This window comes from Marmota marmota, unplaced genomic scaffold (assembly GCF_001458135.2).
Source record: "Marmota marmota marmota unplaced genomic scaffold, marMar, whole genome shotgun sequence".
Lineage (NCBI taxonomy): Eukaryota > Metazoa > Chordata > Mammalia > Rodentia > Sciuridae > Marmota > Marmota marmota.
Genome location: NW_026000196.1, coordinates 21,703,598 through 21,718,408, shown reverse-complemented (window position 1 = coordinate 21,718,408; position 14,811 = coordinate 21,703,598). Strand labels below are relative to the sequence as shown.

The 14,811-nt window shown below is 44.6% G+C and overlaps 1 protein-coding gene across 7 annotated transcripts in view; it reads right to left on the bottom strand.

The window, feature by feature from the left end:
- Ninl (ninein like) overlaps positions 1-14,811 on the bottom strand; it is a 152,302-nt gene that overhangs the window by 18,141 nt on the left and 119,350 nt on the right. For all 7 annotated transcript variants that reach the window (XM_048790406.1, XM_015493160.2, XM_048790407.1 and 4 more), the window contains 6 exons: positions 11,138-11,270; positions 10,427-10,533; positions 9,154-9,461; positions 5,780-6,967; positions 3,132-3,236; positions 1,567-1,636 (listed from right to left, as the gene is read on the bottom strand). In XM_048790406.1, the coding sequence (XP_048646363.1) occupies positions 1,567-1,636; positions 3,132-3,236; positions 5,780-6,967; positions 9,154-9,461; positions 10,427-10,533; positions 11,138-11,270 (1,911 nt within the window). The remainder of the gene's footprint in view (positions 1-1,566; positions 1,637-3,131; positions 3,237-5,779; positions 6,968-9,153; positions 9,462-10,426; positions 10,534-11,137; positions 11,271-14,811) is intronic.

The window sequence follows — 14,811 nt, the reverse complement described above, 5'->3', positions numbered from 1 at the left end:
AGTACACAAGTAAAACTGGATAAATCTAAATATGATCCATGGATTTAATTGATGTCAATATCTTGGCTGTGATATTTATTATAGGCTGAATTGTGTCCTCTACCCAGAGTCATATGTCTTAACCCCTGACACTTCAGAATATGAATGTATTTGGAGATGGGTCTTGAAAGAGGTTATTAAGGTAATGAGATCATATAGATAGGCCATAATCCAATATGACTGGCAACCTTATATGAAGAGGAGATTAGGACACATACACGTACAGAGGGACAACTATGTAAACAAAGAAGGAGAAGGTACCATCTTCAAGCCAAGGAAAGAGACCTCAGAAGAAACCAACCCTGTAGGTACCTTGATCTCAAACTTTTAGACACCAAAATTGTGATGAAATGAATTTTTGTTATTTAAACCCTCACAGTCTGTAATATGGAGTTTTGACAGCCCTAAAATACTAACACAGATATTGCACTATTGTTTTGAAAAATGTTACCACTGGGGAAAACTAAAGTGTATAAGGGATTGCTCTGTATTTCTTATAAATATGTATGAATCTATAATTATTAATAACAATTTTTTAAAAAGCCAAGGATAACACATTCTAGGTTGATTGCTTATTCCTTAATTAGTGTTAATTAAAAGACAGGAAGAAGAACAAAGTACAAAATGCATTTTTGTATTGGGGGCAGGAGGAGGATCAGCATAGGAGGTGAAAAGAACATTTATATACAGAGTAAGAGATAATGATCAGATAATAAGTAACCATACTGAGGGTGATGGAAATCAGATATCTCATTGGAGAAATGGGTTACAAATACAAAAAAGGAGAAAACTAGCATTATCCCTAAGATGTTGGGTGCAAATTGCAGATATGGGTTTGAATTCATAGTTTTCAATATAGAGGTAAATAAATAAACATACTTGAAACTATATGCATATGTATAAACACATACATGTCCTAGCTGTATCCACTAACATCTCCTGGAAGCAGCATACCCCAGAAACAATGAGCACATCCAGTGCCATCCAATGGTCTAAAGACCATTCTAAAGACTATCCTTGGCTATGAATTACAAAGGGAAAAGTAACTGTGGAGAGGCTCAGTCAACACCACCTTACCCAAGCAATCAAAGTGTTCAACAAAGGGACAAAACATTGTGTCTCTGAGAGGATGAAATGGGGATATAGCATCACTTCTGAGTTGTTCCTACCCCAAACAGAGAATCTGACTTATCACAAGGAGCTATTAGACAACTCAGATGGAGGGACATCCTCATAGTGGCCACCTGCAATCTTGAAAATGTCAAGGTCTTAACAATCAAAGACAGGCTAATGGAAGGAGACTAATGCCACACATAACTGCCAACATTCCAGGCACCTGCTAAACCAAAATGGGGTGAGTGGGTTCCTATGCATGCCAGTACCTGATTCTGAGGGGGAAGTAGGGACTGGCAACTCTCTCTCTCTCACATCTTTTATAAAAAAGCTCTCTACTTCCTTTTTGTAAGTGTGAGACTATTTCAGGATAATAACAAAAAAAAGGCTTCATGCCAGTCATCAATACTTGACCTGTATGTTGAGTTCTTCCATTTCAAGGCAGGTCTTTTCTTTGTCTCTCTTTAAATCTTCAATTTCCTTTCTGTTGAAAAAGCAAAATAAACAACATCATTTCTAACTAACCAGTGTCTTTTCCTTGGCCATCACCCACTGTGACATTACAGTTTGAATTTGTAGTCACAGAACAGACTCTGTCTGCCCTGGGTCTTCCATAGCCCCACTGTCACGGTCTCTATGACAATACTGCTGAGGCTGCTGGTGATGATGAGGAGGGAGGAGCCAGTCCAATCCCAAATCAGGGAAAATTTAGAAATGTGAAATTGCTCAGATATGTAGGCAGTTGCCACTATTGTATGAATAAACAGCACCTGTAAAATTCCTTAGTCACACATACTGGTATTTCTTTTTTTGCAAAACATGTAACTTATTCACACCCAGCAGCATGAAGACCCAAGCAGTCTTACTACTACTGAGGTTTGTTGCTAAAGGGTCCTGGCAAAACACCGAGAGAAAAAGAGAATTTTGTTTATTTAAATTTTTATTTGTTATTTTTAGTTATATGTAACAGTAGAATCCATTTTTGATATAATTATATAAGTATGGAATATATATTATTCTAATTAATATCCCAGTCATGTGAATGTACACAATATTGAGATTCACTGTGGTGTATTCTTATATGCACACAGGAAACTTATATTAGAATCATTCCACTGTCTTTCCTAATCCTGTCCCCACTCCCTTCCCTTCACTTCCTTTTGTCTAATCCACTGAATTTCTATTCCCCACCCCACTAAAAAAAGAATTTTAGACTGTGGAATTGCTATAACATAATAGTAACTACTCTAGCAACATCACAGTAATTTATCAAACCAGAACCACATTCTCAGCATTTTAGAGCTGAGCTCATCTTGAAATTCATAGTTGGGAAAAAAACAAAAAAGGATAAACAAATTGTCCTTGGATGCAGTTACAGTAGTGACAGCAGAAAGCCACCCTCACCCCGCAGACTCTCCCCTTCTCTGGTGCATACGTCCCTGCCCTGCCTATCCCATCTCCAGCCTTGACTCACTGACATTGATATACCAGCAATGAACCTTGAGGAAATGCATAGCTGAAACCATTTATCAGAACATAACCAGATAGACCCTCCTTACCCAGGAAGGCCCTAGTAGCACTCCCACCCCTCCAAAAACACTCACTGTCCCCCACGCCTAATTGTGACATGGAGCATTTCTGTATAGGTGAGAAGTATCTGTATGTCAATTGTGAGGGCTGTGTTCTGGAGCTGTGGATGTGGAGCCAACCATGCAGCAGCATGCATATGCTCTGTCCCCACTTCTGAGACAAAGAAGCATATACAGTGGCTGCCAACCTGTGGTGGGAAGTCAGAATTCCCTATGCCTATCAGATCTGTTCAGAAGTCCACAAGTTCATCCACGTAGGTCTTTCTGGAATGAGGGTTTATCTGCCAGCATCTCCCACTTTCTATATCAATCCCTCCTAAGCTCGTTCTAGAGACAGATACAGAGGCCTCTGTCTTGTTGGTGTGGGCGAACTACTGAGACACGCCTTACCTCTGTGCATCATTTGTGCTCTCTGTAGCTTCAAGTTCCTGCTGAATCCTTCCCAGATCATTTTTCAACAATATGTTTTCTTCAGAAAGCCTCTGAAACTCGATTCTGCATGAAAAATTGAAAAAAGCCTGGTGAGAAGGAGCTGGCAGCGACATGCAGTCATAAGAGCTGAAAATTGCAGTCTTCATTCCCTCTCTGGAGGTGGTGTAGGGTATTTTGCCTTTTCTCCTCTCCAGTGGTAACATGCTCTGACATGCATCTCCTGTGAGCATCTCACAGGAGCACCACTGTCTTAGCTTCTAAACTGCACTTTATCAACAGCCCATGAATGCAATCAGCACCATTATTTTGTTTTACCTTTCGGGGCAGCTGACATTTCACCACTTCCATCTGAATATGGATATGGGTACTGGCTTCTATTGCCAAGTGCTAGGGGTAAGTCCTCAGGGATGGCAAAGGATATTCATCCCTGGCCAGTGAACTGCAGCCAGAGCTAAGAAGCACAAGGAATCAGACCAAACTACAAAGGCATACTTTCTCTCTTGTGAGAGTTCACCCATCCCACACCCTCACAGCAGCTCTGGAAGGAAATACTTAGGAAAATTCCATGTCAATATACAGAGAGATACTTGACAGAAGGTTGCCCCTCTAGTGGGAACCATCTTGGGACATCAACCAACACCACTGATTTAAGAAAGATGACAATTTACTGATTCAGATCACTAAAGAGGCATCTTAAAATTCATACTTGATGCCTGGAGGATTTATTAATATACGGGAGTCTAGCTGACATTTACTTCTCCTGGTAGGTCTCTATCTGGATTTAGCCTCCCATTTTTTTTCAATCTAAGAACACATCTCTGAGTTCATTTTATCTATGTTGCTTATAGCATTAAGCCTATGTATCCCCTTAACATAACTTCCTATATGTCATGATAGACTAAGAGAAGAATAAAGAAATATAAGTCTCTGGAATTTAAAAAGTAACAGGAAGGGGAACTGAACGGATCAAATTATATTGTTATATTATGTGCCTCTACAAATATGCAACAATGAATCCCACTATTATGTATAATTATAATGCACCAATAATTTTTTTAAAGCAGCAAAGGATTTCATGCAAGACAGCAAAACAAATTATATCTGTTTTGAAGCTACCACTCTGTCTCCAGAATGGAAAACAAAGTGACTGAATGCAAGTGGAGTGTGTGTGGGTCTACTTCCAGGAGCCCAGGAAAACTGAAGGCAGCCTCTCCACATCCTCACACTCCTCAGAAACAATGAAACCTGTGCAGGCCTGAGTGTGCAGTATGTGACTGTCCTCACAGAAAGCAATGGAAACTCCCAGGAATCCCCCAAACAAAACAAAAACCCGGAAGCTGAAATGAAAGCTGAGTGGGAAGCCACAAAGGCGGGTGACCCTGCAATCAGGAACTATACCAGCACCACTATCAGCAGGGACGCCTGTTTTTTTTTTTGTTTTTAACCTGTTCTGGATTTTATACATCTAGAGTGGTCACAGAGGAAAGGCATAACACACTATGACCCTCCTTGGACATGGTGCCACCTCTGCTTCATCAATGGGGCTATCCAGAAATCAGGGCAGTGAGAACAAGGCTACATCCCTAAGAGGCAAAGGTGTGAAACAAAACAAAACAAAACACCTGAATGGTGAGGAACAGCCCTTTGGGCCAGCAAGGGGCAGGGTAGCCCTTGGGGATGCTGGGCTTCCAGCTTATGATCAAGTTTTCTTTCTTAAATTGGCTGGTATGCTGACATTTATTTCTTCTGGTTTATCATAAATGCTAATTTTTTTCTTGGCACTGGGGATGGAACCCAGAGCTTCACACATGCTAAGCCAATATTCTATGACTGAACTACACCCCTAGTCCCACATCTTTTTTCTCCTAAAGGAAGTAACCTTTCCATCGTCCTCCCAATGTACACATCGCCTGGAATACAGATATCATCACTCCTATGTGACTATGCCCACTACTGGGACACACCATGTCTGCTTTGTCAGTGTTACTGACATGGACAAGAGCCATGGACAATGACTTCCTGAAGCCTGTTTCCACAGGACTGGACATCTTGTAGGTGTGCGTATGGAGACTAATGGAACTAAATGACAGCAAGCATGGAGCATGTCATGGAACAGCATCATGTGCTTGCACAGGGATGTGCAAGTATCCATAAACATCTTCCAGGCAGGAACCAGGTGAGGGGCCCTCAAAGCCATGCTCTGCAGCTCTGAAAAAGCCAGCAGTCACTGCAGTGTGCAGGCCAAGGACAGTGCCTAGTACACACGGGAGGGGCTGTAGTCCCCCACCCCCTGCCTCTCAAACTCAGCAGGCAGAGGCCTCACAGATGATCCAGGACCAACCACAGACCTTGTACTGTTAGGCAGAGATAGAAATACCAGAGCCTGCTGAGCTGCTCAGGAAAGCACTGCCCTGCCTCTCCTCTGCACACCTGCTGAGCACCCAGTGACCAGAAATGCCTAGGGACAGGGCTCATATGGCCATACAGGTGCAAGGTTACAGAGTTAGCCTATCTGTGAGCTTGCCAGTGGGGAAGGACTATGTCACAGTCACTAGTGAGAGGCTATTGGGTTTAGTTCTGCATTTTAAGAATAGGAAAAACTAAACCTGTCATTCTCTCTTGAGTCTGCTTCTTTCTCGAGAGCCCGGACAACATCTTCCAGCTGGAAAAGTTTGTTTCTCATATCACTCTTCTCTTTCTCCAATGCCATTTCGGCCTCTGTCTCCTCCAGGGCAGTAAGACACTCCAGCCCAGGCTGCTGTGGGTCTGGGAGCTTGGAGTGTAACAGGGAGGACCCCCAACAGGCAGCCTCCTGGCTGTGCTCAAGCCATGTCTCCAGGGCATTGTCACCACCTCTGGACATCCCCTCAAAGACCTGGCTATGACCACTCTCAGGGGCTGGGTCCTTGCTCAGGCTGCTGGCTTGCTCCTCCAAAGTGGCTGGGCTGTGCCATGGTTCCAATGTCTGGGGCTGAGCCAACCAGGCAATCCCCTCTGTTGCCAATACGGGCAGCTCCTGGGCATCAGCCTGGCCCAGACTCATTGGGGCCCTGGCAGAAGGCACTGGCTCCTCTGCAATGGCTCCCTTGTTCCCTTCGCATGGCTGCATGTATGACCTCTTCTCCAAGGGAACAGAAGCTACCTCCTCAGCACTGAGCGGACCCTGACAGTTCTCTCCTAGGCTGAAGCTTTTCAAGGACTCTCTGGATACCAGAACAGGGGTTGGGCTCTGTGTGGTGTCCACACAGCAAGGCTGGCTGGGCAAATCCCTGCATTCAGTTCGCCTCTGGCCAGGCGTGTCTCCTGCCAGTTCCCTCATCTCTTCATCAGTATTCAGGTCCAACTGAGCCAGTGGTTGCTCCCCACCTAGGCACAGGGATGTGAGGCCATGTATACCCCCTTGCTCACTGCCCGTCACAGTGGTTCCATCGTTCAAGAGGGCCCTCAGTGCCTCTGCCTCCTGGGCAAGGCCTTCCACTTGTTTCCTGTAGGTGTGCTCCAATTTCTCCTTCTCCAGAGCAATCGATCTACAAATCTGTGCCTGTTCCTCACTCATCACTGCCTGCAGTTTCATCTGCTGCTTCTGACAGCGTGTGAGGATCTCCTTCTCTCTCTCTTCCTGCTGCTCTTTCTCCAGGTCCAGTTGTGCCACCAGCTCCCTCAGTCGCCACAGGTGCGTTTGCAGCAGCTGGTCCTTCTCGCTCTGATGCTGCAGGGACAGCCTTTCACAGCGGGCAACATGTTGGGCTTCCAGCCATGACAGTTTCTGGGTCAGCACATCTTCTGCCTCTTTCCTATAGAAATATAATGAGTCACAAAAACATGGGCTCTGCCACAGTGAACCCCAGACCCTTATTCTCAGGGAAGAAAAGACCACTAGGACTCCTGTTCTAACTGCCTAGCTCTTCTCTCCTGACTGATTTTCTGTATCCTTCTTTATGTCCCTGTGCCCAGGGCTTCCACACCTGGGGGTTAGGTCTACACACAGAAGCCAGCAATGGAAGTCACTCACCACATGTGATGGTTTAAATGAAAGGGAATTACAATTATGTAGAAGTAAAATTCCATCCTGTAGTCACACTGGCCACATTGCCAAGTGCTCAAAGGTCAAGTGTGGCCAGTAGTTACTAAACTGGTCAGAGGATGTGTGCATCATCGCAGTGAGTGCTCTCAGACAGTGCTAGTCTTGAGTGTTAGTAAAATGGCTGAAACTCGTCTGTATTTAAAACTTCCCTTGAAAATCCCTTAAGTGGCTGGACTGGGGCCTGTGGCATCTGAGACTATGGTGTGGAATGAGGGCTGGACAGGAACACCAAGCCTGTCAAGGCACACTGTACACTTTGGCCAAGGCAGGGTGGTAGAAAATGACATGGGGCTGCCTATGGCTCTATCTCTATACAGAGGTGTGATGAGGAGCCCAGTTGAGTAGCAGGATAAGCTCCCCAGGAGTGAGGAGCCAGAGAACTCTAAGGCCCAAGATGGCTTGAGCAGGTGGGCAGGGGCATCCTGGATGCTGAGGAGGAGGGTGGCTTCCTTATACCTGTCCCTCAGCCACCTCGTGGGGGTTCAAAGGTGGGTCTAAAAGGGTTGAGTCCCTTATCTCACATTCTTGGGTTTAAGATAGTTTTTTGTGTACTTATTTTACTTAGGCTGAGGCTTTATAAATTAAGGGATATTTGTGTGAATAAAGTTATCTGATGAGGTCAAAGAAAAAAAAAGATAGTTTAGAGCTCTGGGAAAGCACATGACTCAAAAATTATTTCTTGCCAGGCATGGTGGCGCACACCTGTAATCCCAGTGGCTTGGAGGTTGAGGCAGGAGGATCTCGAGTTCAAAGCCAGCCTCAGCAATGGCAAGGCGCTAAGCAACTCAGTGAGACCCTGTCTCTAAATAAAATACAAAAAAGAGCTGGGGATGTGGTTCGGTGATTAAATGCTCCTGAGTTCAATCCAGTACCCACTCCCACAAAAAAAATTACTTCTTTATCCTCCAGGATAATAGCAGTCAGTTTTTTGTGAGTCCCCAGTGGCCTAGGTGGGTACACTGGCATCATCTTGGAGGGGAGGAAAGAGGGAATGCTGATTCTTCTTTATCACATCTCACATACTGAGGTAACCCTAACTTCTTTCTACCGAGATCAGTGCCTGCCTCGTGTATGTCAGGAATCATTTCCCTGCAAAGGTCACTTGACTTCCTGCTGTCAGTGTGGTGATAGGGCCATGTTTCTTAAGTATCAACAGGTGAACATAACTAGCCTCAGCACAACCCTCACCTGAGTCATTTTGTTCAGTCTTGGCCAATGGGGGAGGTCCTGGTCCTGCTGGGTGACATAAAATAGCCAGGTGGTAGGAGGGGTCATCTTCTTGTGGGAGATAATGCTCTCCATGGGTCTGTATCCCAGTAACCAGCACCATCTCTCCAATAAACAAGTACTAACTCTACTAAGACAGCCTCATGTGACAGGGAGGGCACGTGGCATTTTTCGGGTAACTCCCACCATTAACCCCCAAAATACCACATCAGATTTTCCAAATAGCCCTTTTCCCTTGATGGTACAAATATTTCAGCCTTTTTGAAGATTCTGACCTGTCCAAATTAACTATCTTTTCCATTTTGGGGAGGCTTTTGGACTTTTTTTTCCCCTTATTACACCATGTCCTGGAAAACCAGAATGCTATACTAAATGATAGAGAAAATTCTACCTTTGCCCACTAGGCAAGTCTGAGGCAGAAGAGAAAGAACAGAGTTAAAATTCTACACAAAAAACTACTCCATTTCCCAAATTCTGTTTAAAGGGTATTTTTGCCTTAAAGTAAAAATCTTTAATACAACAATCAATTTTTTCAGTCCTCATTCATTTACCCAGAGAAAACTCATCCTGCTAGAAGACACTGCAATCCTAAAGAGCTTACCTAAATCTAATTTCAAACTTTGATTGTTAGCAAGAAACCCTAGTCATGAGCTCCAAACCCAAACAGACCTTATCTGCTGTAGTTGGTTCTGGTGCCTCAGCTGCAGCTCCTCCTTCAGTTGCTGGGCCAGGCCACACAGCACCTGTGCACAGCACTGTTCCAGCCCAGTCTGCCCAGGCTTAGGGCCATGAGTTGCATCCTGCAGCTGCTCCCGAAGGCCCAGGATGACCTCCTGAGACTTGATATACAATGCTTCCAGGTCTGCTTTCTGGCTTTCCAATGTGCAAACCTCAAGCTGGTGAGCCTGCTCCATCTCCTTTCTCTCCTTCTGAAAGTTTCTCTTCATGACCTCAATTTCCATCTCGTAGTAATTTACCTAAAGAGGGAACCATGAGCAACACAAGTCAGAAAGTCCTAAATATGACCTAACTGGTAAGAACAGAAATATGAAGCTACCAGGCACAATGGCCTAGACCTAACTAGGCCCCAGGGTCTGTGGAAGGAGGCAACAATGTAAATGATGGCAACACTCTCTGAGGACCCAGGCTGGCCATATGCAATATGTCATCCGCCATGACTTCACAGTGACCCCCCCAAAGCAGGTCCAGTAGGTGGGGTCTGAAGGCTCAGGGCCAACCTGGGCACCTGACCAGGTGACATGAAGAGGGCAGAGGGCATGATAGCTACTGAGAGATCTAAGGATCCTTCACAAGACCAGCAGGGTGGCTCTTAACACCTTGGAATACCTGACAGAAGGAATACTATCCAGATATAGGTGGGCAAAGCCATGCTAGAAGCTTCCAATTAATTCATTCGGGGAGATCAAGGACACAACTGCTAATCAGACAGATGAATTGGATTCATGACAGCAAGTCCTGGAAACTGTCCTTAAAATCCACTACTACCTAATAACAGAGCAGGGGACAAGTTCATCCAAGAGGACACACTCAGCCTGAGAGATCCTGCCCATGGAGTCCCCATGGAGGGCAAATTCCAGGTCATTTAGGCTTAGAACAAAGCTTGTCCCTGTAATTCCCAATAGCAGACAAGTAGGAAAAGCTGTCCATCACACAGCTATCTTTAACACATCCTCTTGTGTTAAACATGAGGCAAAACAAACCCCTTCCTTCCCTGTCATTTATCATTATTATTACATCCTACTTCCCCCCACAGAGGGCCTGGGGGGTAATATCAGTTTTATTTACTCTTCCCTACAATCTTTCCTCTCTGAGCTGGCCCATTACAAGGCAGATGCAGGTGCCAGGGCAGCCGTGTGTGGTAACATTGGTTCAGTGAAGCAATTGCTGCCAGTGTGTAGCCCATGGTGCCCTTGTCCACGACCTTGGTCTCCAGCTGGATCTTGAGATCTTGGTAACGTTCCTTCACCTGCTCCATCATTATCTCCGTTTCTATACTCATTGGAGTGGAATCACCCACAGACAAAATGCCTGTGAATGAGAGGACATTCTGTTATGTTATGCACCTCAGGGTCCCTTCTAAACCTTCCAATCTGACATGTGGATAACATCAGTCATCCTGTCTTCATCTCATCACCCTGAAGACAGCACCCCTTCCTTGTGCCCCATCTGTGAGGAATGAGGTGCTAGCAAAAAGGGTTACACCATATTATAAAAGCTAGTGCTCCATAGAAATCAGCAGCCGGTCTTAACCTGAACACAGATTATTCAAGAGAACTGGGAGGCTCCTTACAAGTTCCATCAAGGCCCCAATTCCCTCACCTGAGAGTGTGGGCGCCTGAAGGTAGACTCTGCATACAGGCAGGACTTCCCCTCAGTGGGGACTGTCCCATGCCCACCCCACAGCTACCCTAAGTTGCCTTCCATATTCCAGGCTCTGCTACAAGGTTGCCTATGACGCTTCACTAGGCAGATGTATTTCCCTTGAGTTCACAACATCATCATAACCTTCGCCATTTATAACAAATGGCAAAACTCTCCACACTCCTTCACCACCTCTGGTCTCAAGGGTCATGTAAACATCCAGCCTCGAGCTGCTTCCATGGAGCCCCACCAGCCAGGGCCAGGCTCGTACCTGCTGGGCCACATCCAGAGACCCTCTGTCCATGGGTGCCTAGGTCCTCTGAGGGGCTCTGCCAACTCTCAGGCAGTTGTGCCCGCAGGCCTTCCAGCTCAGCTTGTAGCTCATCATTGCAATCTTGCAGATCCTGTGGGGTAGAGCCAGATACCATCTCCTAATGAGAGCTATCTCAGTTTTGAATTTGTAATTCTTTAAAACCTCTTCAGATAGCTCTCATTACTGCAGCCACTGAGCCCAGTAAGGATGAGCCCAGGACCAGCCCCATTTTTAGGGAGTATCCAATATGGGCTAAGCACACAGTGAGGCCAGCAGGAAATGATTCTGGACTCCTAACATGTTAGTTAGGCTAAGCAAAAACCAGTCAATCTCACACCCAAATGAGTTTTGATCATCAGAAGTACAGGAAAGGCTCAAAGAAAAAAAATGAGTGGATAATAAGGCAACTGTGGAAAATACAGAGAATTTCTAACATCTGAAACTACAGGTGCTTTGTTTAAAAATCACACATGAGAAACTATAATGTCCTGGACTATGTGTTGGGATTCTTTCCTCAGCTGCTGAGCAATATGCAAAGGGTTCTGAAGATGCATTTATTAAATAGCAAAGAGGATGCCACTTGCCTTAGATCAAATGTCACAAAGCAGAAAGGATGATTAGCAAGCAGACAACGAGTAGGTGGAGGCCACATGGGCACAGGAAGTGAAATAAGGGAGAGACACACCCTTCAGATGGAGGAGGAAGCTTCAAAGGAAGGGTCTGCATTGGGGCTGGCACGTTTGGGGTCTGCACTTTAATGAAGCATGTCTGGATAAACGGGTCGAGGCACTTGCTTGTTACAAGGGATAGGAGAAAGAGTTTCCAGCTCATTTTCCTAGATGGTTCCAAATCCTGTAGACTCTCCAGAAACACAGCAACAGTCATTCCTGATGGTGGGTCTCTCTCCCCTATCCTGGGTCCCAGGCAGAGCTGTGACTCTGTGACTGATCTGACCTTCTCACGGCAGAAGTGAGGTCATATGCCTTTTAAGGACAAGTTACCACACAGTCTCTTGGGACACTCCCTCAGAGGGAAGCTGGCTACCATGCTGTGAGGAAGCTCGAATTTGAACACTGTGGAGAGGAATGGAGGCCCACATGGCACACCCACAAGATAGTGGCTGCCTGAGTTTTGAATTTGTAATTCTTTACAACCTCTTCAGATAGCTCTCATTAAATAACCTAATCTTCCTGAAACCATTGCCGGAGACCAGTGGAGGCCAGTGCCTTGGCCTGCCAACTGTATCATCAAGTCTCCCCTTAGAGCAAGTGCCTTTCTGTGGTAGCTGCAGGCCACCACAGAAGAGGGCCAGGCACTGCGCATCTTAAAGAAGAATTTATGGAGGGTCATTTGCACCTCACTCCAAATCCCCTGTGCAAAAATGCACTTTTCTCCTGAGAAGAGAGCAGCTCTGTCCTGGGGAAAGAATAGGCTAGGACAGAACAGGCACTCATTGGTTGCTAACTGGCCCTGTTCTTCAACACAGCAGCTTCATTATTCATCTGGTCCTGAACTGTCCAAAACAGAGTTGCTTGCCATATAGGCTAATGAGCTCCTGAAATATAAATATGACTTCAAAGACTTAAAAAAAAAGTTGGGGGTGTTGTACAATATCTCAACAATTGTTTATGTATTAAAATAACATTTTTGATATATTGGATTAAACAAAATATATTATTAAAATTAACAGCACCTATCTCTATATTTTTTAAGGTACCTACTTGAAAACTTAAACTACATGTGTGACTGGTATTGTATTTTTATTAGCCAGTGCTGATCTAGAAGGCAGCATCTACAGAATCATTTCCACCCAAAGTCAGGCCCTGCTGACTTTGTGGTTCTTTCTGCCACCCAAAATGGGTATTTTGAGAGCATAGAAATATTCCATAAATTCAGTAGTGCCAGAAAACAGAGGTTCTCTCAGATGATGGGGGTGCACAGGCCAGGCCAGGAGTGGTTTGTCATGATTGTTGAAGGTGGCATGTGTTCTGGGCACCAGGGGTCTCCACAGGGGAAGGGAGCTGGGCATGAGTAGGAAGCCAGTACTCTGTTGTCACAGACACTACATGTTTATTTGGGGTGGTTTAAGGACACTAAAGGCAACTTTGGGGCACTACTGCACCAGCCAGGGAGACAGACTTTAATGACAAGCCTAGCAATCATTTCCTGTAGCCCTGGTAATCTGCAGACTCTGGAACTTTGGAACTTTCCTTCTGGTTAGTGGGGAGAAGGCAAGCTCCTAAATGAAATCAGAAATGAGATGGGGTTCAACATCAATACCAAGAAGCAACTTTCAGAAGTGTGGAGAGGAAAGCAGTGCTGGCAGGCTGCCTGTGGGGAACCAGTCAAGCTGATTAAGCATGTAGGGGTCTAAAGCCCTGTGTATGTCCAGAAGATGGGAAAAACTGGGTATCTGTTAGGGACTGATGTAGAAAAGTTCAAAAAGAAAATCGAATTTAGGGTTTCTGATCAAAGATATGCTACTCTGAGTAGCAGTAAAGACATGAAACCACAGAGAATCTCTAAGGAGAATCTAATTAACATTTCAGACTCCCCTTTAGCAAGGGCAGCCTCACCATGAAAACTGAGACCGACAGTCAAAAGACAAAGGGAAAGTTAAAATGACAGACAGTGAAATAAAAAGGGAATTCTGCATCAAGAGAAAGCATTGTGTCCTTTCTGGCAAATATCCTCATTATAAGCACAAGAAACCCCAGAGAAGTGATATTGGGAAGAAGGAGAGATGCACAGTAAGGAAGGTACATTTTCTGGAACCTGGGGATTGACCATAAAAGATGCCCTCAGTCAGCTAGAGGACGCTCTTACTGCTCAAAGGTTGCACAATTTGAACACCAGAATTACTAGCACATGAACGAATTAAAAGCTACTGGGGGAAAAGGGGAATTAATGTCTATACCAAGGACAGAGGGACAAATGGGAGTTCTAACCTAGCTTGAAGTAGAACAACAGTGACAGATGTGGAATGGGTGCTGGAGTTGGAAAAAATCATTTTGCAATTATCATGGTAAGGACTGAATTGGGCAAGAATCACTAATGGATGCTAAATTCAAGGACAATTTGGATGCATGCCTGGCCTTAAAGTGTTTCCCTGCTGCTTAGTTATAAGGGAGAAAAAAACAATCATATGTCAGGGAAATCAGGCAACACCTCAACCAGGTGATCATTACCATCACCAATGAGGGCCAGATAAACACAATGTCTCCTACCTAAGTGTTCTAGCCAAGAAAGCACTGCCTCCATTGAATCAAAAGGAAACACCAGGGATTATAGTTCATAAGAAATTATTACATATCTCAATTTAAATGTAAGAGGCGTTTGAAGGTTCCAAATAAAAATAAATGATAAGTGTCTGAGGAGATGAAAATGCTCATTACTCTGATTTGATCATTACACATTGTATTCACATATTGACTTTCTCACACTGTGCCCCGTAAATATGTTCAATTATATATCAATTAAAATTTTAAAGAAGGGTATTCCCTTCTTTTTACACAGGTGTTCATTGCACTATTTTTATATTTTTATGCTTGCAACTTTGTATACATTTTAAAAATGCTCTAAATGTTAGTTGGAAATAGCCAAAAAATATCCCAAAAATATGGAAAGGGAAA